This window comes from Pecten maximus, chromosome 1 (assembly GCF_902652985.1).
Source record: "Pecten maximus chromosome 1, xPecMax1.1, whole genome shotgun sequence".
NCBI lineage: Eukaryota > Metazoa > Mollusca > Bivalvia > Pectinida > Pectinidae > Pecten > Pecten maximus.
The window spans coordinates 25,404,755-25,432,742 of NC_047015.1; the positions used below are offsets into that span (position 1 = coordinate 25,404,755).

At 34.4% G+C, this 27,988-nt stretch overlaps 1 protein-coding gene across 1 annotated transcript; it reads left to right on the forward strand.

Annotated features, from left to right (window-relative positions):
• Window positions 1–329: 329 nt before the first annotated feature.
• Window positions 330–27,988, forward strand: LOC117328686. Its single transcript, XM_033886168.1, has 12 exons — window positions 330–396; window positions 2,089–2,545; window positions 3,848–4,006; window positions 8,407–8,494; window positions 9,208–9,328; window positions 9,521–9,770; window positions 10,254–10,383; window positions 11,932–12,148; window positions 12,450–12,614; window positions 13,276–13,408; window positions 17,842–17,944; window positions 24,423–27,988. The coding sequence occupies exons 2-12, from the start codon at window positions 2,103–2,105 to the stop codon at window positions 26,664–26,666; spliced, it is 4,053 nt and encodes a 1,350-aa protein (XP_033742059.1). The 5' UTR covers window positions 330–396; window positions 2,089–2,102; the 3' UTR covers window positions 26,667–27,988.

The following is a 27,988-nucleotide window of genomic DNA, read 5'->3' on the forward strand; positions in this document are numbered from 1 at the left end:
CAGCAAAACTGCGCCAGGTTTATACCATCTATTGTAGGCATAACTTCAATTTAAACAGAGATCTGGCTGGACATGTCGATATATATTTTTGTTAAATGTAACTTATGAAATAAAGACGGACCTGATAATTTCATTTTGTTTTCAGACGAGCCATGGCAAAGACTCACAAGGCCTGTATTAACATTTGCATGTCCGTCAAGATATATGTTTGAAATATTACAATTAAACACTGACGAACCGGTTTGTCCGGCCCTTGGCCTAGAGCTCCTATCGACGGGGAGATAACCGTAAATGAGTTATCGAACTCTTCTCGCTTGGAGATAGGAAAATTTACAGACGCCATATTGACCAAAAAAAGCCGAGGATGGGCTAAAGCATTGTTCTTGTCCGATTTAGGTATTTGTGCATTACTGAATGTGTTATAGATGTCGATTAATTGTTTATTTAATGATTCAGCTTCATGCGATTCATATTTTAAAATGTAGCAACCGCTTATGGCGTATTGAGCTGCTATGAATATGATGTAATTTGAGCTCGTAAATCGTATTCTTGGTTCGTATATATATTCATGAGCATGAGTAGGCCTACTATTCAGCCTTTTCGTGAATGCGGGAGGTTTTCGTACGCTTACGAAAACGGTTGTTTATTATACCGTAATAGTGTTAACCGATTCATTTTTTCGTACTGAACCGACGTTGTTGTTTATATCCAGACCACAGGGGTGAGTTTCGGGATTTTGAGTATCGTACATGACATCAGTTAACAACCACAACACTATATACTGTATATTCTGAAGGCGAAAGGTTGCCGATGTATACAGATTGTAAATCACTTATTACGATAGCCGATCGATTTTTCCATCAAACCATTTCGATGTCGATCAAATCAAATTTTGACTAACACTTCTGTACAGTAGGGGTTAATTAAAAAAGAGTCAATCAACTGTGACAAAGTTCGACTGTCACCAAATTAGGTCACCTTAATTACATTAAGAGTCTATTAAACATGATTGACGTGTTGTATTCAAGACTTTAGTAGATTCTGTATTTATCCTAAAATGAATGTCCATAAGAAGGAGATAAAGGTGGTAGCTATAAGCATCAAAAGTTAAAATCACATATTTTGCTGAAAAGGAATTACAGCTGCCACCCTTCAGTTTCACTTGATGACACTTTGCTGTTTGTATATATTTTAGAGTTCAGAAAGTATTACAATAATGATAAAGTCAAAGCATTCTGATGTAAAGCACATATGGAGTCTTGGTCAGGTTTGCGTTTGTAATGAATGAAATATTCATTTAAGGCTTAATGAATGCTTGTTTTCAACTGATTGAGAAAGTGTTAATATAACCATTAAGTGGTAAACTTAAAATTAAACATTAACCCGAGACCTCGGGTTATTGACGCCTGAGAATTTAATCTGATGCACAGAAAATCCCTACCTCGGGTCATTTTGACGCATGACTTTTGACTCGTGACCCTCGATATTTGTAGATATTATCTACTGTACTAGTTGGTAATATGCTGGTTTATTTCATCAATATTTATCAACACAGTCTGAAACATTAAACATCGTCTTAACTAAACATCACGTTTACTTGTAGTCACTTCATGATCAGTCAACACTGATTCACAAAAGATATAAAAACATTGGTAGTATTTTTCAGGCTAGCTAATTTTGATGGGGCTGATCAGTGGTTAAGGTGTCCCGACACTTTATCACTAGCCCTTCATTTCTGGGTTGCGATTTAGAAACCTACGTGGGACAATTTCCATGAATTGACGGTAGGCCGATGGGTTTTCTCCGGGTACTCTGGCTTTCCTCCACTTCTTAAACCTGGCATGTCCTTAAATGACTCTGGCTATTAATAGGATGTTAAACAAAAAGAAAAGCTATTTTTGATTTTACTAGTTTGATTTTGCTTGTGAAATTTGCATTTAGGCTGGTAAATGATCAGGCAACTAGCTATATATATAGCCCAAAAGACTTGTGGCTTTAAAAGGTTTTAGTCCAGCAAGGGTCAAAATCTTAAGACTTTCCTTAATTAATAAATGTTTCTTTTGGCTATAATAGCATTTATACTTTCAGATATAGCAACAACAATGAATCAGTATCCTGGTGGTTTTGTACCAATGATGATGCCATCTGTACAGTCTGTTCAGCAGCCCTACATGGTGGTACGCTTGCCACACGGGATGCCACATCCAGCTGTGGCCAGAGGAGGAACTGCTCAACCCAGCGCAGCCTTTCTTCCTGGGGTACAGATGCCACTCTCTGCTACAGGTGCCACAACTGCTGCCAGATTTGGTACACAAGGAGGTATTTTAACATCTCCAGCTGTTACATCATTTCAAGGTGCCATTCAAGGTATGCAAGGTGTGGCTGGCCTTCAGGGTGTGCCAGGAATACAGGCATTATCAGGTGTTCAAGGTGTAGCAGGTGTTCAGGGGGCTCCTACACCCCCAATGCTTCCAGTGACCTCAGCAGCATTAGATATGCAGACACTTAGCCAGAAGGCCATGTATGGTGCACCAATAGGTCTCAGGTAAGGAAACATAACTTACAGGCAATATGTCTTCAAATAAATAAGGCTTACATTAAAACTGCTATTATCATATAATTTGTAGGATATTTTGTTTTTCACGGAATTAGTTTTACAGAATGTGATTAAGATACAGAGTATGTGACATACAGAGCTGAAACGAATAGCAGGTTTTGCCATTTGAATATTCGTTTGGTACATTCGAATAGTATTCGAATATTCGGTAGTGTACAGTCGATACTAAAGAAAATGTAATTATTTCTGATAGACGACTGAAAAGCTTTAAATAAGTAACAATGATATATAGAACTGAAGAATGGCAAGAACTAGGTCGGAAGATTACTTTAATAATCGTAAAAAAATCACCAAGTTCGCCTATTGACGACAACGTAAACATGGCTGGCCTACCTGATTGAAGAGCTTGTGTCTGTCATATTGTCAATGTCAAGAGAAGAATATTTGCAATACCAATAAATAATAAAATTAAATCAATGTTCATTACGTTGGGTCCGTATGTAAAATAACATGAAATAAAACGACCACGAACTGTCGACATGGAAAATGTTCCTCTGCCGGTTATGCACTTGTAACCAGGAATGTTGCTATTGTTTCAAAGCGTTTTATTGACACTGACATAATGCATGTGGCACACCACATGGTTGACAGTACTTTACACAGTACGGATATGAAAGATAGCAGCACGGTACATTATTAACAATGTCATGTCAGAAAAATGTTTATATCTTTTCATTCACACCTTTTGGAACATATTCATATCAAAAAAGTTGTATATACATGTATTTTTATGTTAAACTGAATGCTGGATTGGAACGGAAATCTGACATTTGAACACATTTTCAATGAGTTTGACCTGGAGATGATTTGCTATGTTGGATGTATAGAACCTTTGTATGTTAAAATTAACCCCTAAGCATAGCTTACATTCTGCTTAAGAATTTTTGGAATTTAGCTGGAAATGCTCCCAAACTCAAATGGAACGTTTGTACATGATTCAGATCAACAGAGTAAGGGAAGTAAATATTGTACCGAATATTCGAATACGATTCCACTATTCGAATATTCAGGGAATTGGTATTCATTGCCGAACATTCGTTTCAGCTCTAGTGACATATACATTTCAGAGTTAGCATGTTAGAACAATACCTTACCCTTATTGCACTGGATGGCATGCAATGGGCCTTCCATATGTTGTTCAGTGAGGTCACCAACTACTACAAGGTGACCTCGTCTGAAACTGACCCTGGCTATGCCTATGCCTTTAAACACAACTTATTGACTTTGCAGTGAACAGCTTCTCTTAGCTCAACAACAGCAACAAACTCAGCAGCAGCAACTTATTGGTCAACAAGATGTAAAAGAGGCTGCTGGATCTTATGATGTTAATGTTAAAATGGAGCTTGATGATTATAACTCAGATCTCAACCTTGTTATAGATGAAGATGGGTAAGTTCTTAAGGGTCATCTATATAGCAGAATAATGTTGAATTTCAAACACGAATAAATATATAAAGATTTGCACAAAAATAGTCATGTAATATACCAAAATGTTTGTTTGGACATGTAGCTTCTTACAATCACCAATAATTTGCTGTAGATGCTACCAGTTTCTTCTATAGAATAACTTTGTGGTAAGATGTAGCATGGAATAATTCAAAGTCACGCCAATGACCAAACCAGAAAAATAGCCAAGCTGCTATGTTCACAAGTGTCTATAGCACAGGATAGGAGCGTTTGATTGACCGGATTTTACTGTATGTATGTATAAACATTTATTTTGTTTTGACCTTGAAATGAAAATGGCGGCTGTGAATAATATTACACAAATATGGCTTAAAGGGAGTCATTTCAGTTAATAAAAATGCTCCTATATAATACTTTTAAGACATCTGATCATAGTAAGAAGGACCTTTTAAAGTCAAATTGTTAAACTGGTGAGTTTGCGGCCTTTTTCAGAAATAGGCATATTTTACCCCAAACTCAACGGTTGAACATTTTTTCCTAAAAGCAGTCTTCTTGCCACTTCAAGAATTCTTTATATTGTCTAATAAGAGAATTTTTTGTGTTTTAAATATCTCCTTATATGCCATATTTTTGTGATATCATTCATGACCGCATGCATTTCAAGGTCAAAACAAAAACAGCGTTTATACATATAATAACGTCAAAGCTGGTCAAACCAATGCTCCTATTTTGTGCTTTAGACACTTATGAGCAAAACGACAGGGCAAGTTTGTGTAATATATGGGATACAAATGAGTTAATTATGTCCCCCCTGAAACATGCATTTTTCTTATATATATGTTTTGTTGAAATTTACAAACAGCTTAACAAATTACATGTCAACAGCAAGTTCCACGGTTTGCCATGAAACATACTAAAAGTTCAAGTAATTTCTGTGAAATTACACCATAGTAGGAATTTATAGGCCTGTAAAATATCAATGTTTTTACTGGATTTGCTGTTTAGATGCCTCTTAAAGCTTTTTTATAATCCTGTGATTGCGTGTTTTACAAATCAGAGAAATTGTTGTTTAAAATTATGTAAAAAACAACTTTAAACCACTTCAGAGGTTGAAAAATATGTTTCATTTATATAGAGCAGTGAGCTACCAACTAAACAAAAGGGAGTTCACACTAATCCCCAGCATCTGTAATTATTATAACATTTTGACATCTCTTCGTCATCCTCCCAACTTCTATTTCATTGCAGTGATAGTATGAATGATAGACAGTGATTTGTCTCTGTTACAACACCTTTCCAAGATCCGTTCTCAAGTTTTCAAATTCAGGTCACAAGGGTATTCATTGACCTGAGACCTCATGTCAAATTTGTTGCAAAATTTAAAAACTTTTGCATGCCCATCCCCAGAAACACATTAAATTCGGTCGGGACACATGCTAGCTAGGTTGGACAGTGATTGATTGCAATTAAAAGACCTCAAGTGACTTGTATGCATCAGTTGCATTTGACAGGATGGGAAGTGTTAATCATTCATGTTTCTTCCTTTTATCGCCAAAAAATAGAATAGGATAAGCATAATATACAAGCCTTTAATTATTTCCAAAAGATAATTCTACCATTGCTAAAGCACTATAACACACTTCCCATAAAAGATCATCCTTGTCGTGAAAATCATAATCCATTGACATCGTGCAAGATAGGATTAATTATTTTGTTTATACAAACATCTTAGATGGGACAACTCCATTTTGTAAGCTGACTAGGTCTATCACTGTGTAAATTTCAAGAAAAGTTGTATATAAAATTTAATGTAACTTTGATTAATTATATGTTTTTATTGTCATATGCTTGAGTATCAGCTACTATGTAGTTCAAGTTAAAAACAAAAAAAAAACTGATTTCCATTTTTTCTGAAAATAAAACTGAAAATAATTAAGAATTGATAATTAAAAGTTACAGATAAATAAAATGTATAAATAATTTTTTAATCAAGAAAATTGTGATATGCTAATATAATATCTATATCATTTATTAAGAGGTATATTAAGCCATATGAAATTTAGAATCCAAATCATTCCATTCATTTATCGGAATTAATTCTTATTAGCTCACCTGGTCCGAAGGACCAAGGTGAGCTTATGCCATACCGTTGCGTCCGTCGTCCGTCGTCCGTCGTCCGTCCGTCGTCGTCCGTCCGTCCGTCAACAATTGACTTCTTCTTCATAACCACACATCAGAATTTGACCAAATTTGGTCAGAAGCATCCCTATGGGTAGGGGACTCAAAATTGTACAAATGATGGGGCTGACCCCCTGGGGGCCTCTGGGGCGGGGCCAAAAGGGGTCATTTTTGCGCTATTGATATAAACGACTTCTTCTCTGAAACCAAGCAATGGCTATCACTCATATTTGCCTGGTAGCATCACTATGGGGTGGGGATTCAAAATTGTACAAATGATGGGGCTGACCCCCCGGGGGCCTGAGGGGCGGGGCTGAATGTGGTCAATCTGGCTATATTGATATAAACGACTTCTTCTCTGAAACCAAGCAATGGCTATCGCTCATATTTGCCTGGTAGCATCATTATGGGGTGGGGATACAAAATTGTACAAATGATGGGGCTGACCCCCCGGGGGCCTGAGGGGTGGGGCTGAATGTGGTCAATTTGGCTATATTGATATAAACGACTTCTTCTCTGAAACAGAGCAATGCCTGTCACTCATATTTGCCTGGTAGCATCACTATGGGGTTGGGATTCAAAATTGTACAAATGATGGGACTGACCCCCCAGGGGCCTGAGGGGCGGGCCAAATGTGGTCAATCTGGCTATATTCATATAATTGACTTCTTCTCTGGAACCAAACAATGGATATCTCTCATATTTTACTGGTAGCATCACCTTGGGGTAGGAATTTGAAATTGTACAAATGATGGGGCTGACCCCCTGGGGTCTGAGGGGCGGGGCCAAAAGGGGTCAGTTTTACAGAATTGATATAAACGACTTCTGCTCTGAAACTAAGCGATGGATATCGCTCATATTTGCCTGGTAGCATCACTATGGGGTGGGGATTCAAAATTGTACAAATGATGGAGCTGACCCCCTGGGGACCTCTGGGGCGGTGCCAAATGAGGTCAATCGGGCTATATTGATATAAACGACTTCTTCTCTGAAACCAAGCAATGCTATCACTCATATTTGCCTGGTAGCATCACTATGGGGTGGGGATTCAAAATTGTACAAATGATGGGGCTGACCCCCCGGGGGCCTGAGGGGCGGGGCCAAATGTGGTCAATTGGGCTATATTGATATAAACGACTTCTCTTAAACTAAGCAATGGATATCTCTCATATTTGCCTGGTAGCACCCCCTTGGGGTAAGGATTCAAAATTGTACAAATGACGGGGCTGACCACCTTGGGGCTGAGGGGCGGGGCCAAAAGGGGCCAGTTTGGCTAAATTGTTATAAACAACTTCTCCTCTGAAACTAAGCAATGGATATCTCTCATAATTGACTGGTAGCATCCCCTTGGGGTAGGGATTCAAAATTGTACAAATGATGGGGCTGACCCCCCTGGGGGCTGAGGGGCGGGCCAGAAGGTGTCAATTTGCCTAAATTGATATAAACAACTTCTTCTCTGAAACTAAGCAATGGATATCGCTCATATTCGCCTGGTAGCATCCCCTTGGGGTAGAGATTCAAAATTGTACAATTGGTGGGGCTGACCTCCCGGGGGCTGAGGGGCAGGGCTAAAAGTGATCAATTTGGCTAAATTGATATTTTTAGAATTACAATAAAACCAATGTTCATGTACGTCCATATAAAATGCTTATGATATATTGACATAGCAATACCAGTGACAAATGTACTTAAGCATAGTTCTCTTGTTTCATATCTCATGAAACCAGGTGAGCGATACAGGCCCTCTGGGCCTCTTGTTTAGTTCATATTTGAATTGATTAGTTTGATTCAATACAATGAATAAAATATTAAAATTAATCATGTAATTCAAATCAGATAAAAATTTTTAAGATAATCAATTTGGAGAGTAATTATATATAGTAAATCATCTGAATGTTATTGTTTTCATGTATTTATCAGCTGATATATACATTAGTTTTAAAAAATAAACACTTGAAAATGTTTTATTCAGGATTTAGATTAGACTCTCAGGATTACAGAACTGAGTGTCACTGACTCTTTAAAATTTTAATCCTACCATGCCAGAAGCCCTGAAATTTTGAAACTTAAGCAGTCTCATTTCAAGAAAATCCATACATTTATGGCAAACTTTTAAAAATGAAATAAGTTTGTGATCAGGATTGTAAATTGTTTTCAGTATTAACATAATGTTTGGATTGATTTTGAGAGATACTCTTTTACAGGTTTGGTGCTCAACCCATGGTGAATCCCTCAGGTTTCAATTTCTGTTGGGCTGGAGCTAGGGCAACCTATGGTGTTACCAGAGGAAAGGTAGGCCAATAATACTATCATAATACCGTATAAATGAATTAAGTTGAAAGTATAGTTGGTTATAATGGTGCCAATGATATTTTTTGCATTTTGCTGGCCATTGACATGGTCTTGAAATTTTGATCTATGAAATAATAAAACAAAAGTAAATAATACAATTTGTTCAGAACAGAATATATGCTTACATATATATATATTTTCAAACCGGCAAATTCTTCCTGGTAGTGATATATACTTTATCAACATTCATGTATTAAACAGTATGTAATTCAACATGGGAAGCAATACTTGCAAAACATTAGATATCCTTTTATATAGTCAGAGAGCAAAATTTTAATTCTTTACTTTTAAATGAAAATTGTGAAATGTTTGACCCACAAAAATAACCAGCTATATCGTTTGCCATTTTGTCATCCCATTAAATAACCAGAAAACATTTTTTTATCGATCAATATCTTTTATTATTAATTGATAAATAAATAATAAGAAACAATTTATATGTAAAATTGTAATTGCATTTTTGTAGTAATATATTATATGTTGACACATATATATTGAAAAAGTATAAGTGCTTTCAATTTGAAAATAATATGCAGTATACTAATCTTTCTGGTGAAAAGATTGTTTTATAACTAATCTATCATATTGCTCTTTATAAAAGTTTGCTTTTTCATTTGATGTAATACTATGTATGGTTCTGTTGAAATTTGTAGGTATACTATGAAATACAAGTGACAGAAAACCTTCCTACAGACTTTGGAGATGACCACCAAGAAACAAACCCTCATGTACTTCGTATAGGATGGTCTATAGACCGATCATCTTTTCAATTAGGTACAAACCCAGTATTTAGAGAGATACACATACCTCAAATGTATGGTGTTTTTTTATTTGAAAGACATGAAATTTTGATATAAAATGAAAATATGGTCACAAAACAAAAATAACAAAATTATAGGGAAAAAAGATGAATATTGAAAATTATGTCTGCATGGAAAAACGTTTTAATTATCTTTTATGTTTCAGGAGAGGAGCCATATTCTTATGGTTATGGAGGAACTGGAAAATTCTCTGTGAATTGTAAATTCCAAAATTATGGGGAGCAGTTCAGCCAAGGAGATATCATAGGCACATTGTTAGATCTGGACTCTCGACCTCCCACAATTTCCTACACCAAAAATGGACAATGGCTCGGCATCGCAGCATCTCTGCATAATTTCAAAGCAGGAGAAAAAGATTTTGCCTTATTTCCACACATTCTTTCTAAAAATTGCAGGCAAGTTTAATGCTGCTCTGTTTATTTTGCCTTTAGACTAGAAGCATTTGTTACAATTCATACATACTGGTTTTTTATTCGTCACAAATTTGGTTAACAATTGTTTTTGCAGAGATTGCCAAACTCTTACTAATAAAGATATGATACTGATAGTTTTAACTGATATATGCACAGAAGCTCCTTCTGTGTGAAACATCAATTCTGTGCAGTCAAATTAACGTTTTCTGAATTTTGAGTTGAATGTTTTTGTTAAGATATTTTGCAGATTCTCTCGTGCATTTATTAATATAAATGATATGATACTTAGTTTGCATAAGCTACAAAGTCATTGGTATAACATGCCTAGGACTTTCATATTTTATATCATGACAGTTTTGCAGGATAGGTACCAACAAACATTTGAATTTTCATTTATATGTATTCAATTGAAATATTTCAAGATAGAAAATTAGAATTTTCTCCTACTTGTGAATTTGATTTTAGGTTCAGAATAAATTTTGGTCAAGAAGGTCCTTGGTATCCGCCTCCCCCAGGATATAACTACATCAGTCACTTCCTTGCCATAGATAGAGTCAAAGGCCTTGAAGCCCCGGCAAAGAAGTCAGATTGTGAGGTAAATACATACACATAACAAAATCTACATAACTGATGTCTTCTTTCTTATGGCATCATTATGGCTAAGTGTCTTACAGTAGATCTAGAGATATTGTAGCCAACAGATACATTGTCTTCATTACCAGATCAAAATGATTTGATGCTGTCTCTCAGAAATTTCATTTTGTTGTCATGGAGGATAGAAGTTTAACACTTTCGTTTTTTATGCACAAACATAACATGCTTTCTTTGTTAATTTGTTCTGGCTATCGTAGCTAAACTGATATAACATACATTCTACCATGTTTGCTATGCAACGCTAGTTTTGATTCGTTTTAAATCATGTATTATTTGCCAATAATACACGCTCGTGAGTCACAGCTGTTACATTTTTATGTATCTAATATTCACCCATTATAAATACGGTTACTGCAGCCGAGTGGGGTAATAGGTTAGTCTCTTATCTTTTTATCACGACACGAGATTGAATCCTACGAAGGCCGCTTTTTAGCTCACCGGTTACGAGTAACCGAGAGCTAATGCTGTCATGTCGGTGTCGGCGTCCCACCCCAAAACTTTAAAGTTTTTGGAGTAAGTTTTTGGAAAGCTTGTAAGTCCAAAAGTATACACCTCATGCCCTTCTAAATTGGTTTATACATTCATTAGAGGTCTAAGAGTGATGTTATGGCAAAATCATGCAGAAAAAAATTGTGATTTTTTCGCATTTTACCATTTTGTGGACTTAACTTTTTTGGCACCAAAACTCACTTTAAAGTTTTGGGGGTAAGTCCAAAAGTATACACCTATCACCCTTCTACTTTGGTTTATACATTCATTAGAAATCCAGGAGTGATGCTGTGGCAAATCATGCAGAAAAAAAATTGGCATTTTACTATTTAGTGGACTTACTTTTTTTGACACAAAAACTCACTTTAAAGATTTTGGGGGTTAGTTTTGAAAAGCTTGTAAGTCCACACCCTTCTTATTTGGTTTATACATCCATTAGAGGTCTAGGAGCGATATTATGTGACATACAATTTCAAAATGACATGCTTATACATACATAAAAAATGAATGCATAGTGTGATTGCTGCTGCCGGTGAGCTTTCGCAATCATTGATTGCACTTGCTTTTTTTTTCATCCCTATTTTATTTAAATTTTTAAAATCAATGCCATGTGATAGATGTTCTTGATTGTAGTGCATGTAAAGAAATGTATACTTTATCAACAAAATAATGCAATACTCAAGAAATAAATTACAAGGTTTTCCCGGGGTTTTCTTTGCCGTTTTTCTATTAGGAAGAGGTAGATCTCAGAACTAAACAGTACATGGTAGAATAGAAATAATCAACTTTGACTCGTGTATTGTTGTAGGATATACAACTCGGACTTGGATATTTTGCAATTTTAATTATTAATTTAGGCCTGCGGCCTTCGTTATTAGTTTAATTGCAAAATATCCTCGTCCTCGTTGTATATCCTGCAATAATACACGAATCATCGTTAATTATTTCTTAAGTAATTTAAGATATGTAGCAGAAGTAACAATGTAACATTTTATTGCAGATGATAATGATCATTGGTCTTCCTGGTGCTGGTAAAACTACCTGGGGGGTAAACATGGCAAAAACTCAAATAGAAAAGCGCTACAACATCATCGGTACAGACACACTTATTGATAAGATGAAAGTGATGGGTCTCCCAAGGAAGAATAATTATCATGGCCGCTGGGATGTTCTCATCGATAAAGCAACAAAAGCTCTCAACAAACTTTTTGAAACAGGTACTGACCATTATCTCCACAGCTGGCAGACAAGATGTTATTGTACTTATAATTATTTTGACCCCACAACATTCAAAGGGAAGTAGCATCACTGCTATTTTACTTTATATACACCTTTATAAGCCATGTCAACATGATACAGAGTTCTGAGAATAGGAACTGTACTGGACATTGGTCAAGTTCAACGGTCATATGTTGACCATTATAAGTTAAGAATAGATCTAGATGAAACATGAGAAAATACACTGATATTTGGTGCCATTGTTGACTTTAGTAACTTTAAATGTTTGCTTTTGTGTAGGATGTAAAAAGAACAGAAATTATATTCTGGACCAGACCAATGTGTACCCATCAGCTAGGAGGAGAAAGATGAAGAATTTCAATGGATTCTATAGGATTGCAGCAGTAATACAACCAGATGATCAAGAGATACAACGCAGATCTGAAAAGCGGACTGTTGAAGATGGTAAAGAAAAACCTGCACAAAATATTTGTTTTTTTAGCTTTGATACTTAATAAATGATTAAGGTTACAAGGGTTATATGTGTTGAAAGCTTAAAACAACATGCAAAATATTGAATTCTAGATTTGTGACAGCATGTTGCTTCAGGTCACTTAAAGGTTTGTAAATTTTCCAATTCTAAGCTAGGATTTTCTATTTTGGTGCCAGGATTATGATCCTGTACATTTTATACAATCTTTAAAATCTGCACTCTAAACACAAATTCTGTTCACTTTTCCTAGACAAAGTCTTGTTTGGAGCCAATTTGAAATCCAATATGGCCACCATTTGATATTTTATAACAGTTTATACCCAGACATTTTTTAACACATTTGCTAATTTAAAAATGCATTTGAAATGATCAGTACATGGTTTTTACTGAATACCAATTCTAAAGTTAATCGTTCTATCATTTACAACTAGCTGCTGAAATGGATTTGTCTTGAAAAAATGGGTGTACACAATACTATCCATCTTATGACTACAAAAACACCAAATTCATTTCTTACCTTGTTTATTATGTGATCTGAATTTGTAAAGTATTTACTCTGATGTGAACTGGTAAATGATGATCAGTGTAAATTACATACATAGACATCCTACTACACAGATGTTTCATTGACAGGTAAATTTGTACCAGAGTCAGCTGTTCTAGAAATGAAAGGGAATTTCAAACTACCGGCAGAGAATGATGACTTGTTTGATAGAATAGATTTTATCGAATTACCAAGAGAAAAGTGCCAGGTGTTGGTGGAAGGGTAAGTACTCTCTACATTCACAGCAGCGCTTGGTATGTGTGGCAGTGCCAACAATCGGGGAGTCAGTTTCTGGGAAGCATATATAATAAGGTTCTTTGTTTCATTCAGAATACAAGTATACAATAAATATGTTTATTTTCATTAAAGTGATTGAAATCCAATAAAAGTTAAAGGTTACCTGGTAGCTGATTTTGGAATTTACAGTGAAAATTCATGATGGAATACTGGGGTTAAAACCTATGAGATTCTACCCATCCTCAAACTGGTGTTGGGGCATCTGACCTGATCAGGCCCAGTTCAAATTCAGTTTAGTTTTAGTGACTTTGGAAAGTTTAGATAAATCTTATACAAAATAAAGATATATATATTTTCTGATGAAACAAATTAAGTATTGAAATACAATATGTTATACAAAATAAAGATATATATATTTTCTGATGAAGCAAATTAAGTATTGAAATACAATATGCCTGTCCAGACAATGTAGAGAGTGGCAATTTCTGCTTAACATTCTGTAATATGAATGAGTACATATGGCTGATTAGATTATATCATTGAAAACAGCTCCCATATATCAGATAATAAAATGGAAATGTGCCAGGTTGTTATTCTAGTCTGGCTGTAACAAAATCGGGAGATATTATGCATGCATTAGGCTTCACTTTCTAAAAAGTAAATATGTCTTCAGATTTTATCAGTTATTATTAGTAATGTATTTTGGATGTTATTGCAATATCACCTGGCAAACAGAAGCTTGGCCATATTTCAGCAGCTCTTTTTTACCTAAGTCAAGCAGGTGCAGCATGCTTACTTTTTCCAGCAGCTTCATAATAGCTAAATTGATACACACATTATATTTATATAATGTATCATGTCTATTGTGTATTTCACCATACTTTCCTCAATTATTAGATTGCATATTTAAGTTGTGAAATTTAGAAATCAAATATATTCATCAAAATCAATCTTGATACATTGAAGTTTCCTTATGTATAAATAAGTTATAGCTCTAATTACTAAATAAGTCATATAGCATATAGCTCTGCTCATTAATGTGTGGTGTGTATTTGTTGTGCAATTTTATGACCACGGTTTTAGTAAACATAATAAGTTTCTTTATGAGAAAATTGGCTCAAGTCCAAGTTGACCCACTCACAGACTTGTACAAAATGTATTGCCTAAAAGTCTTTAAATGTCGAAGTGAAAAAGGAGTGGAGGTTTTCAATTTTTTTAGGGAGGCCCAAGTTATAACTGAAGTCATGTGCACAAAATCTTTCATTACTTCCCAGCTGATGTTTCAATATGTTCATTTGTTTCAGTCAAATAGCAAGCATGTTAATTGGTTAAGAAATCAATGGTACAATAAGCTATCATATTTTCATTTTCTATTATAACAGAAATTAGTTGTACCAAGGACAATGTACCTAGACAAATATCACTTGCATAATCAGTAATATGAACAAATATGGAATATGAATCTTTAGCATATAATAACTGTATCATGACTGAATGATTTGAAGTTGAAATAAATCTCAAAAACTTGATTGGTATGTCCTCATTAAAAGTCCAGAAATCACCAATACATTTCATTCTCTAGAAGATCATTCATTCATCCTTTTCACAAAACATTCATCCTTTTCACAGAAAATTTGTTGATAACAAATCACGAGCCACCTATTTAGTACAATCCACAGTGTTTTGTTCAGTTAAGACCCCTCTATTCAGAATTTGATCATATACTTCAGTTTAATGTTTATTATAATTATAGAATAATTCTAATAATAAATTTCTTTGTTATTAATCTTAATAAGTTTTGCAGCAGTCTGCACATGTATTGTAACATGCTACAGAATTAAACAAAACTTGAGAAAATTACATAATGCAGGATGTGAATGGAAAATATGTTAGCCAATGATTGAAATAATTATTTCAGATTTGATTGATAGTTAATGAAGTTAGTTTTTGTAGATTTTTTTGTATCTATTTAAAATGCCTCTACATCACCATACATAATATCAAGCTATTTCACTTACTGTTTTTTTTTCTTTATGCGTGTCTTGCGTGATCTTTTTTCCTTGTTGGTTTTATTAAACCCCCAAACTAATAACCAACGTTTTCTGATGAATCCAGATGATGATTGAGTGCTGATGCCAGCTTTATTGAAATTTAGTCCTCAATTAAATTGATATCATATAAAAGTATTTAAAGACATTAAATTACCTGGGGTAATCTAGAATAAGAGTTTGATTCAATTAAGTGGGGTAATCTAAAATAAGAGTTCGATTCAATTAACTGGGGTAATCTAAAATAAGAGTTTGGATTCATATACCTGGAGTTAACTAATTAAAGAGTTTGGATTCATATAACTGGGGTAATCTAAAATAAGAGTTTGATTCAATTAACTGGGGTAATCTAAAATAAGAGTTTGGATTCATATACCTGGGGTAATCTAAAGTAAGAGTTTGGATTCATATAGCTGGGGTAATCTAAAATAACAGTTTGGATTCATATAGCTGGGGTAATCTAAAATAACAGCTTGGATTCATATACTTGATGTAATCTAAAATAACAGCTTGGATTCATATACTTGATGTAATCTAAAATAAGAGTTCAGATTCAATTTCGATACATTTAGTATCACTTATAATAAGTTTTTGTTTTGTTTATATGCACATACAATTTGCAAAATATGTACACATATCATAGACAAATTCAAAGATGTTGAAAAGAAATGACTTATTAAATATATTAAGGCTTCATTTCCCTCAAGACTGATATAACTTTTATATGTTGTTTAAGACATTATACCAGTATTTAAGTTAGTGAATATTTGTAATGGACCATTGATACTTTACTACTGTAACAGTTGTCTATCATTCTACTTTTGTTAGTCACTTTTTTTATGTGTGGGTGTATCAAGCAAATATTTCAGTAAATTGTTACTGTTCATTTCCTGTTATAACTTCAGCTCTCATCTCCTGTTATTATATTAAAAATCAAATTCAAAACTTCAATTCAAACCTAGAGATTTGTATGCATATTTGACTTGATTGTTTTGTTATGCAGTTGTGCAAAACAATTCTTTTTGTAGATTTAGGGTACTTCGTATTAAATATTTTCAAGTTGTTTTGAATGCCTTTTTTTTTTAGCAATTTCATGTGATTTGAATAACAGATTGGCATTGTTTTGACTCTTAGAACTAGACTAAGTGTAGTGGTCTAGTGAAAAGTAGAGACTATCGGTATGAAATTTTACTTTTCAGCCAGATATATAGAATCAATTTGAGTATGAAAATAAATCTGGAGGGTAGTTAGTTAAGTGAAGTATAGTGAGTTACAAGTAAAAGTTGTGCTGTATTTCAGAGGTATAGCTGCTGCAAAAACAAAAGTCAAGATTCAGAATTTATGCTAACAGAAATCGCTCAGAATTACTTTACATTTATATCAGTTGTAAGATCATTGTCTCCATATACATACATGTTAGCTACAAAAAGCTGCATTATAACTCCCAAGTAAATTACAAGAATATGAAAATATTGCTAATACATTAAAAGTTTCCATCAGTCATCATAATAATAGCTTTTAGAAATGAGCATTCAAAGTATCTGGTTATTTTTACTGTTTTTGCAAGGAAATTGGTCATGATACTTGTTAATAAATCTGCATGGCGGGGAGTTTAGGCCTGGCTTAGTTTAACCTGTGAGTGATAACCAAACACTATCCTTTTTTGTGTTGCACCTAAAACAAATCAAAAGTTCCCTTATAACATGTTTAACCAGAAGTATCCTAGTTGTTTGGTAGGAGGATGCAACACAATATGTTTAATTGAATAATACAATAATAACATCATATCAGCATTACACTCATCTTAGAAAATTCATTTTTTCTCCATGAGGCAAGTATCAAAACATTTTAGTAATGGGTGGCATCTCCTTATAGTTGCAGGCAAAAATATTTCATTAATATGAGCCTTTTCTCAGAATTGCCTTACAGATTTTGAATAATATAACCGAGTTAGGTCAAACTGAAATACTTTTGCATACACTTATGTTTTTATTCTTTCCATGATTTCAATTAACAGCAGATTGTAAAAACTCTATTCATCCTATATGTATATCAGCCTTTCTTTCTCTTTTTTATTTACCCTAATTATAGAGGGCAAGGTTATTGAAGCCATAACACAATATTTCTATTTTCCGTTATAATATTCTTTGGACACTTCTCTGCCATTATATTACAGAGAGGAGAAACAATCCTGATGAAGACTATTTGATTTAAAATCATTATATTTGCAGCTGTGGGTGTTTTGATGTACAATGTAGTACGTTACTCACATGTCATTCACAAAAGATTTGGTATTACTAAAGAGCAACCACTTAAAGTATAAGAGGTAGAACAAAGTTTTGCGGGAAAATCATGACTGTTTTCTTACAGCTACAACCAGGAAGGCATTGCTAACAGGCCGCCACGGAAAGGAGGTGCAGGAGGATTTGGAAGAGACAACCGACCATTTCAGCCACCAGCAGACCTAAGACAGGTAAGAGAAGGATCCGTGATGAAGGGAGTGACCACACCTTGGTTTCAGTTCTACATCTGGTTTCATCCAAACCTGTTTTATTGCATTTACTCACAGATAGATATATTTCACATCGTTTACCTCTTTTTTTACATTGATTTAGAGTTTGCCTGTACATGTTGATATGCACTTATTTTGTTATCCGCTTATTATGTCCATGGGTTTTCATGGTATTTTGGATACTAATTATGTTTTTTATACACATATATACATATATTCCATACAATTTAATTTTAGATATAGGTTGTTGGTATTAGATTGGTGGTCTCTTTCTAGACTTTCACATTTATGGGTGTTTCAGTGGGCATTGCACTCACAGTTGCATGTTTAATTTCCAGTTTTGGTCATTTCTCCACTTCAATGTGTAATTTGTGTGTGGTTGTTGGATAACTTACAGACGTTTTGTACGTTACCGCTTCAGACTATTTATGTATTGTTTTCTTACCTGTTGCATATGCTTCTTCCATATACATAGATAGTTGGGACATCTGTGTTGTCAGTTTTACTTAAACCTCTGATCTTAATATGAAGTATGGACTTTTTACATATTTGTTTTTTGGTTGCTTCTCAACTAATATAACCAACAAATAATTACTATGAATGTTATGATTTTGAAAAAAAATGAAATAAACAAAAACTAACACTTCAAGTTTAAATCGTATTTTTGACATTCTGGATTATTGTTTATACTGCTTTTCGTACACCCAAAAGTATTTTCCATTTCAGTCTTCAGTTGTGTTTACTTCTGAAACTTAACAAACTTCTATACAATTGAAAATGTAATATATTAAGCTTTACCATACACTGCATAAAGAATGCACTGTAACCTTGAGTGATAAAAAGTCTAAACTGTTAAATATGTAAACCTGATTTCTTTTCTTTCATTAAAGAACAGGAACAGCTAGCTCCAAATAATAATTGTCATAAATATTCCATTTACATGGCAGCTTCATTAAATTGTCTTTATAATTTAACACATATTCAAACAACACATATTTAGTATTTTTTTATTTCAGTCTGTTGTATTTTCTTTTCAACCATTAGGATGCTGGTAGCATGATTTGTGTTTGCATTTTGATTTTTGTTCTAGCACTACAGGTTCATCTCATTTCCATTGGTTGTAGACTGTATAGATATTACCTCTAGCCTCATTCTATAATGATTGTAGTCATCATTATGCACATTCTGGCTTAAAATTGTAAGATGTATGTCCAGCAATAAAGAATCAGTTCATAGCTATTGGCCTACTATGTCTACACATACAAACTACTCGTGACTAGAATTTCGCTTACAAATTTCACAATCCTGAATTATCAGTTACCAAGATCTTTGCTGAGTGGACCACATTATTGCATATGTAATCACCCATATAGTTGTATAATCACTTCAACATTTCACTTAAATTATTGCTAAGTGTTGATGTGATACTGAAATGGAAAATGAAATATATATGATGTACACACATACATATATACATTATATATGTAGCCTACTGTTCTTCAGTTCATAATTTTAGGAATTTCACATGGTATATGTACCACTTGTTGGTAATATTTATAAACTTGACAAAATGTCTGCTGTAATAGTAGCACCCTTTTCACTAAATATGTTTTCAGCTATGTCATAATATTGATTTATATTGCATAATTATAATTCCATATCAATATATAACATTATTATTCTATACTCCTTCCAGACCAATGTGTACACATTTATACAAGTATTTTATCAATTCGGTTATATTTTAAATCTTCTATGTCATAGCAATGATAATTCAGACCACCCTGAATGAGGCATTATTAGCACTGGGCTTTTATCTGTTCTGGCTTGAAGGGCATGACCATTAGAAATATATGCTCCTTAACTGGTTTATGAACATTTTAGTGAAATATGAAAACAATGTTAATGTTGAGAGTTTTTAACATACACATTTGCTTTCAAAAATAAATTAAGGCACAGAATGTTAAGGAAATGAAAACTAGGGCATCTAATGTTTTTGAGGTGGTTGCTGTAGATGTCATTTTATTTCAGGTAAAATAGTATACTTCATCTCAATAAACAATTTTAAAAGGATATACATTTGAGAAACTAATATAATAAGAAAATATTGATAACAAACTAAATCTGGATCACAAAACAGCCTAATACTGTATACTACTAAAAACAATTTACTTATTTGTTATTCCAGATGAAATAGTTTATATTAAAACAGCAAAAAGGGTTCATCTAAAACTGCAGTAGCTATCAGTATTGTCCTATACATCAGTATCATCTCAACCTCAACGTTTCTGCAATACACATTCAGGTTCTTTTTCAGGTTATAGCAAAGTGTAAAAATTTAATTCTGAACTTGTGTGTTGATTTGAAATATATATATATATATATATCAGTATAACGGAAATATTTATTATTATATTGGTGTGACTGAAATTCACACCAGCTTTATCCTGACTATTCTGATGAATTAAATTAATGAATGTATACAGACAAATGTTATTTGTGTTAAAGCTTGTTACCACTTGCTACAGATCTTTTAAAATTATATCTAGTTACAAACCAATGTAACAGTATCAAATTAATTCCTTAGGAACATATATTACAATACATGGTATATTACGATAAAAAAATAAGTAAGTAAACTGTAATATTCTATAGTTTGTACCTAAAAATATGTGTGGAAAATACAACAAAGTGCCATGCTAGCTAATGACATAAAATTGTTGACATTCTTAGATAAAATACGCATAAACAAAATGTTCACAGAATAAAGGCTGATATTTGATTTGCCTTTACGCATACAAGTATGTATTCATTTTATGTTAGCCTGAAATAATAACTTAAGTTCAATACCAAAGCTCAGTGAGAGACCATGCTAGTTTTAGTGATCAGGGAGAAGTATAAAATAGTACAGTGGAGATGATAAGATGTGATGTACACAGACTTGAGTGAGGTGCACACACATTTGTTTATGCTATATGGATTCAGATTCATTCTAGATTCAGATTCATTAGTAGTTAGGTTTGATATTAAATCATTTTATAATAATTGTGTTTGTAATGTCAGTATTAGCTTTCTCTGGTTATTTGAACAGAAAAGATGTATATACCATTGGGATATGAACGTATAAATTATAGAAAATAAGAAAATATATGTACACTATACTTTTACAACATTTCAAAAGTTACAGTTCTATAACAAGGTAACCATTCAACTGTGTTTGACATTGGTAAATTATCAACATGATGTAATACTCATAAATGTACACTTTGTAGGAGGGTAGTTGCCCTTTATAAGGATGTTACATTTAGTATTCAGGAGGAATCCATACATAACAAAACCCCATAACAAACACCCCCAACTTTCAGATATTTTGCAGCAGATTGTACATTTACTCTGTCACCTGGGCTTTGTTGTCTGTTGGCTTATGTTATTAGTTTTCCCTAGAAAGTTTTCATTTGACTGTTATGTAGAGGCCTCAAACCACTCCTAATATCCAGAAATAATGGTATATTTTCCATGTCTGTAGCCAGTTTATCTGTAAGCTGTTTCTCTTCAATATCTGCAAATCGGAATTCTCAACACACTTACCTATGAACTATACAATGAAATGAGTAATTAATTAACATAATTATGTACTAATGAATTAACTTTTCCTGCACAATGTTCCTAAAAATGGAATAACTCTCTTAATTCCCATCCAATTCATTAAATGTATATAAACCTTATCATCACCATCCTATCTAGTTGGGCATATGTAATGCTTATCATATTTTCTTACAGAAAATTTGTATAAACATTGCCCTTTATATATTTTGCCAAGAACATTCTTGTCTAGATTAGTATCTCAGTTTCTGATTTCCTTGGAACTGGTTAGTGCTTATCATCAGCATTTGAAGTTGTGCATGTATGTCACGTTCAGCTGGTAACTACATTTGTTTTTACAGAACATTGTATCTGTAATTTGAGCATTACAGACCTAACTAATCAGCATGTCCTTGAGTTTTCATCTGATGTCCTTAAAACAACCAATGCACTTTACAGTAATGCATGTGTCTTATTGATCCCTAAAGGACTATGATGTGATGGCAAAACATTCCAACTTCGCCAGGGCAATTAATTCTTTTTTTATTGGGAAAATGATTTGAGTTTACGTTTGATGTAATTGTTATTTGGAACATTTCAAGCTTCTTCATACATCTCTGTAAGGTTCATAGTTATTAAATACAATCTTGGTAAGGTTCATCAATTTTAAATACTTCATCAGTAAAACTATAATAGAAAATAATACAATGTTCTTGCTACTTTAATTTGAATGTTAGTCAGTTAGGCATCTGATATGTGTTAACTTTTTACCTCACTGGCTTACCTCGCTATTTTTTTAATACCTAATAAAATCATATTTTTTAGAAAAATTGTGTAAACTTCAATGTATTTAAAAGCATTAACTTATTTTATGACAAATGCGAGATATATCAAGTGATATGAAGCATTTAGTATGCAGCTTTTAAATACAACTAATCCATATCATTTGATTACTTTTGACCGTTTCAAACACTCACTTGAATTAACATTTTAAGTGAGATTGCTATCTTAATTAAATATCTGATATATTCAATAAGTATTGTGAATAAGGTAAATAGATTGAAAGTAACATCAAATGCTCTCCACACTTCATATTCTGAAGTTAATCTCCAACCCAATGCGTGTTAGTAAATCTCTATAAAATTGTATATATTTTTTTGCAATTTTTGAAACAAATGTGAGCCCTGGTTCTGGTGTCAAGATCGAAGTATTTAGTCGGGTTAAAAGACAAAAGACAATTTTGGTGACATAGTGAAGTTTGAGATAAAATAGTTGGAAAGAGAAAGTAATGAAGGTTGAGATAGAATAGTTGGAAAGGAAGAGATGAATGGAATTGCATGCCCTGTTCAAGTAATTGAATCACAATAACAATTATGTTTTTGTACAGTTATCGCCAGTGTTATCTCTGTGCTAGTTATTATGACATGGCAACCAACAATTAAGGACCTTAACTGCCAAAATAAGCTGGACCACTTTAAGTCATTTAGATGTTATGGCAGCTGCTTATGCTGTTTATTGTAGAAAGAAGTTCATATATTACTGCCATATTATCTTCTTTCTTTTGTATTACTGTGATAGTTCAACACATGTACCTGATAAGCTGTTTGTATTGAATTGTTAAACACTCACTGTTGTAGGTTTAGTTTGTTACATCTTTTGTTCATTCTGATGTTAATGGATGTTGATGTCTGCAAAACTTCTGACGATTTAAACATAGCATGGTAGTACAAATGTGATTCGTATTATGGTTGGTGTGTTTATTATTGAGAAACTTTTGATCTAAATTATGGTTGGTGTGTATATTATGTGGAAACAAAGTTTGCTCTGGAGAGATAATAAGATTGTCTTTGAATTAATCAGCGCATTTATGTAAATATGTTAGATTTCGAACACCATTCTCTTTTTCTTCGCTGTTTTATTGAAGTAGTTTTAGAAAACAATGTTGTGACAACTACATGTCAATTGCATGATACTTTGAAAAAAGTTTCTGAACCTTTCAAAATTGATTCAGAATTGTAAATTATTTAGGACTGATGTGGCAAGAAACTACTTCCTCAAATTATCTTCCACTTTGCATTATGTTTTTGCATGATATTAAATGGGCTTGGGTTGATTACATCTTTAGCATGCTCAGATTTACATTTTTTTAGCAGTAGGTTTGCTTTAAAATCATTGTTAGTTGGTAGATCACCACATCCTCAACTTTTACACTTAGTCTGATTTGTCACCAAAAAAGGCAATTTGAGTTATCATAAAATTTGGTTTCTTTTTATATTGCAAAAAATTACATATTTCAGAAAGCAAAAACACTACAAAACATAGTTTGCCCTACTGTAACATTTTTTCATTGATTAAACATACATATCGTAACATATTTATAGCACAAACACAACACTCATATATCACCGAAGAGGTGGAAACATGTCATTGACTCCGGAAATCATAAGGACATCAATAATGACATGATAAATAAGACACTGAAGAGGTGGAAACCATATCTGTTAATGACACAGGAAATTGTAATAAGTAAAAAATGTTCTTACTTGCAGAAATAATTGCTGTAAGTAGCAACACTTATAGCTTCTATAACAATTTATATGAAAGGAACAGGTGTTTTAAGATAAAGTGCTTTTCTTTCAAATTAGATAAATGTTTTTTAGATAAAATGTTAACTTTGATTAATTTCCAGTGAGATATTATCTACTTGAAAGGTAATTTATTAACAAGCAAAAAAAAGAAGAATTAAAAAAAAAAAAAAAAAAAGATGAAAATATGGGTACAGACCAGAAAGCATTTTATCTTAAAACATGTTTTGGTAGGTAACATCAAGGGTAACATATTTTCGCTATTCTTACAGGGCCAAGGTTACCAAGCTCCTAGTCAAGGTGGTCAGTTTCCTGATCGATACAGAGGTCAGGACCGACCACCAATGCCAGGTCAAGGTCGTACACAAGACACTACTCAGTTCAGGGGAAGTTTTCCGGCAGATGGATCAAACTTTAGAGGTAGGGGTGATCATCATGGTTCTAAAGGCTCTGAACCTACAGAGAAACGTGCAAGGTATGATACTGCTACCAGTGCGAGTGGTTTGGATTTACTAAAGCAAGAGTATGCTGAGGAAGAACAACCTCAGGCTGCAGCTCTAAGTCAGTACGCAGCTCTACTAGCAGCTCAACAGAGACCACAACAAGCTGTGCCAAAACAGGAACATCAGTGGGCAAGGGCCGAGTATGGAGGTGTTGGACTATATGCAGGGTTGGCTGCTCAAGCTAAAGCCCTTATGGAACAACAAACTCTGCAACAAGGTTTGCCTCAAGGTTTGCCTCAAGGTTTACCTCAGGGCTTACCACAAGGCTTACCCCAGGGCTTACCTCAGGGCTTACCTCAGGGCTTACCTCAAGGTCTTCCACAAGGTCTCGGATTACTTCCGCAAGTACCTGGGGAACAGTCATTGTTAGGACATCCTGCTGCTGCCTATGCTAATATGCAGCAATTTGCATTCATGGATCGGGGTGGCTTGAGTCAAATGACTGGTGCAGGTTTGATTGCGGCAGGAGATCAAAATTTTGTGAGGAAGGCTGCAGTGCAACCGCCTCCACCTCCTCCGGAACATGCAAGTGTTGTAGACGTTTTGAGAAGTCAGGGATGGCAAGAAAAAGATGGCAAACCCCAAAGTCAGGAAACTGCAGAATCTGCTTTAAACAGAGGGGATCGTCAGTCCAATAGTTCAGCAGATGGATGGAAGAATTCTTGGCAGCAGCAACAATCGCAACAGCAACAGGCGCAAAAACAGCAACAGCCCTCTCGCCAACAAGAAGGATTTGGAAATCAGATGTCTTATAACAGACCAGGATCTCGCAATCAACCTTCAGAGTCTCAGTTTCCTCAAAAACAACCCCAACAGAGACAACACGATTCGTTTGATTCTCAGTTCTCTTCTGGACCAAGGCAGCCATTTGATTCACAAAAAAAATTTCCACAGGAAAAAAATCAGCGGGAATCCTTTGGACGGCAAGAGGAACAGAACTCTTACAGATCCGATAGTCAGACTCAGTATGGAGGACAGAAGCAATATTCAGGACAGAGACAAAATCAGAACGTTGATAACTCCAGGGGAAGGCCTCAGCAGGAAAATTTTGAAGCGGATAGGGGACAGTTTGGAAATTTCGGTGCTGAATCTTCAGATACAAGACGTGAATCTGGTAGTGAGGGTGGAGGAAGTCAAGATTCTTCTAATAAACCCAGTTTCAAAGCAGAGGAATCTGATAAACCTAAACGTGAAAGGAGGAGACCAAGTAAATGGGACACACCATCAGATGATGCACCGCCATCTCCTTCTCCAGAAGGCGAGTCTTCAGCTTCAAATATTGATGTTCCCGCACAACCAGAGGAAAGTAGTCGTCCTGGCATGAACAGTCCACGATGGCAAAACACTGATAATAAACGAGATGCGTTTTCTTCAAATGATTTCGACGGGCAGCATGAACCAAATCAGCAAAATTTTAATGACCATAGGCCGGGTATGGGGAACCAACGTGGTCCACCTAACCAGGATAGACCTGGCGGCCGATATGGTATGCAGGATGATCGTCCAGGCGGAGGAAGGGGTGGATTTGGAGGTGGAAGAGGTGGCTTTGATGGAGGCAGAGGAGGTTTTGATGGAGGCAGAGGAGGTTTTGATGGAGGCAGAGGTGGTTTTGATGGTGGAAGAGGTGGTTTTGATGGAGGCAGAGGTGGATTTGATGGAAGAGGAGGTCATGGAGGTCGTCCACAACCCTTAATGGGAGGTCCTGGTCCAAGGGGTCATCCAGGCCAGAGGCCACCCTTCAGAGGGCAGCAAGGCCCAGGACAAAGGTTTCAAGGTCCTGGACGAGGCAAGGGTCCAGGTGGTCTTGGGGGTCCAGGTGGACCAGGAGGTCCTGGGGGTCCAGGAGGCCCAGGAGGACCGCGACCGTTCAGGCCTAGAAATCCATTTGATGGTGGAATGAGAGGTGGTGGAAGACCTCCGTTTGGACAACGGGGAGGATTTAATCAGAGAGGTGGAATGATGCGAGGACCTAGACCAGGTGGTCCGGGAGGACATTTTAACAGACATTTATAAAAGAAATAATAGTATTGTTTAAGTTGTCATGCCAATATTTTATCATGCAATGTATATCTCTTATCGATTTTGAGTTATTCTTGATAAGATCTGTTTGTAAATAAGTGTATTACTCAAGATGTTTTAAAGCGTTTTTTTTGCTTTGTTTTGCTTTGATATAGCTTCATTCTAAATAAAGTTTAGGTTTAATATTGAGATTCGCCGGTTCTTTACAGAAATGTGTTCAAATTAAATTAAAAGAGAAACTTTCTTTTCTTTATTATTAATCTAACTATAATCTAATTATATTGGAAATATATTTCAGATAACAATTTGAAAATGGTTTCTTGTCAAACGTTGATAGCAAAAGTTCGCACTTTAATATACCGTTTTCTTTTTTTTAATACGGCATATGCCTATAGATTTTAAGCTGAGGGCATGTATATTTTTTAAACCAAACTTGCGTGATCTTGAAATGTTTCATGGATATCCATAAACTTAAATTTATTTCATCCCAGTCTACACTGCATTTCTATTTCAGATTAAAAGTTGAATATATATACATGTATATAAAAATATATTATGGTACATTTTCAAGTGGTTTTAGCAAAAATCACTTGGAAAAAGAAATGCAACTATTGATTCGACAGTGTACATTGTTTATGTGCATGCATGATAGGTGAAGTAATACGCTAGAATAAAAGATTACATGTAGAAAACTATTGGCGATCGTGTGTCATTTCCAGAGGAAAACGTGATATGTAGATTGCTATGATGCGTATATTGCATACACATTACTTATAGTTTGCGACATGGAAGCTTTATTTTACGGGAAAGGAATTCTTTTTCAGATACCTTCTACAAAACCTGCACATATTTTTTTCAGCATATTTTGAAACAGACTGTGGATTAGGAATGATTCATTTAATTATCAGTAAATATGTATTAACTACACTAGAAAAAAACTGAAAAATTTGGTATGAAGCACGTTTGAATTTCGCTTTGGTTCACTCATAACATTTTGCTGAAGACAGTCTTTATGTATGAATTGTGTACATTTCATGTAACGCTTTCTGTATTATGCGTTTTCAGACACCTGTTTACGAAGTAATTCTCTATATTGTTTGATGTGAGCAGCTAATAATTAGCGCCATAGTACATATGTTGTATTTGCATGATTATTATGATGAAAACATTTCAATTACATTTTCAGCATTTATTAAATCAATGCTACAAGAGTGTGTTTTTCTCTTCAAAAGAACCACAAATGCTCAGATCATGTATTATGTTATTACCTTGTGTATGTTCATGTATTGTGTTTTGTGGATTAAATGTAGAAACTC

Bases quoted from the DNA above. Each gene is read 5' to 3' on its own strand.
- LOC117328686 (XM_033886168.1), top strand. From the start codon at position 2,103: ATGAATCAGTATCCTGGTGGTTTTGTACCAATGATGATGCCATCTGTA. The intron at 8,495-9,207 runs GTAGGCCAATAA...TGAAATTTGTAG, and splicing joins ATGGTGTTACCAGAGGAAAG to GTATACTATGAAATACAAGT. The intron at 12,615-13,275 runs GTAAAGAAAAAC...TTTCATTGACAG, and splicing joins AAAGCGGACTGTTGAAGATG to GTAAATTTGTACCAGAGTCA.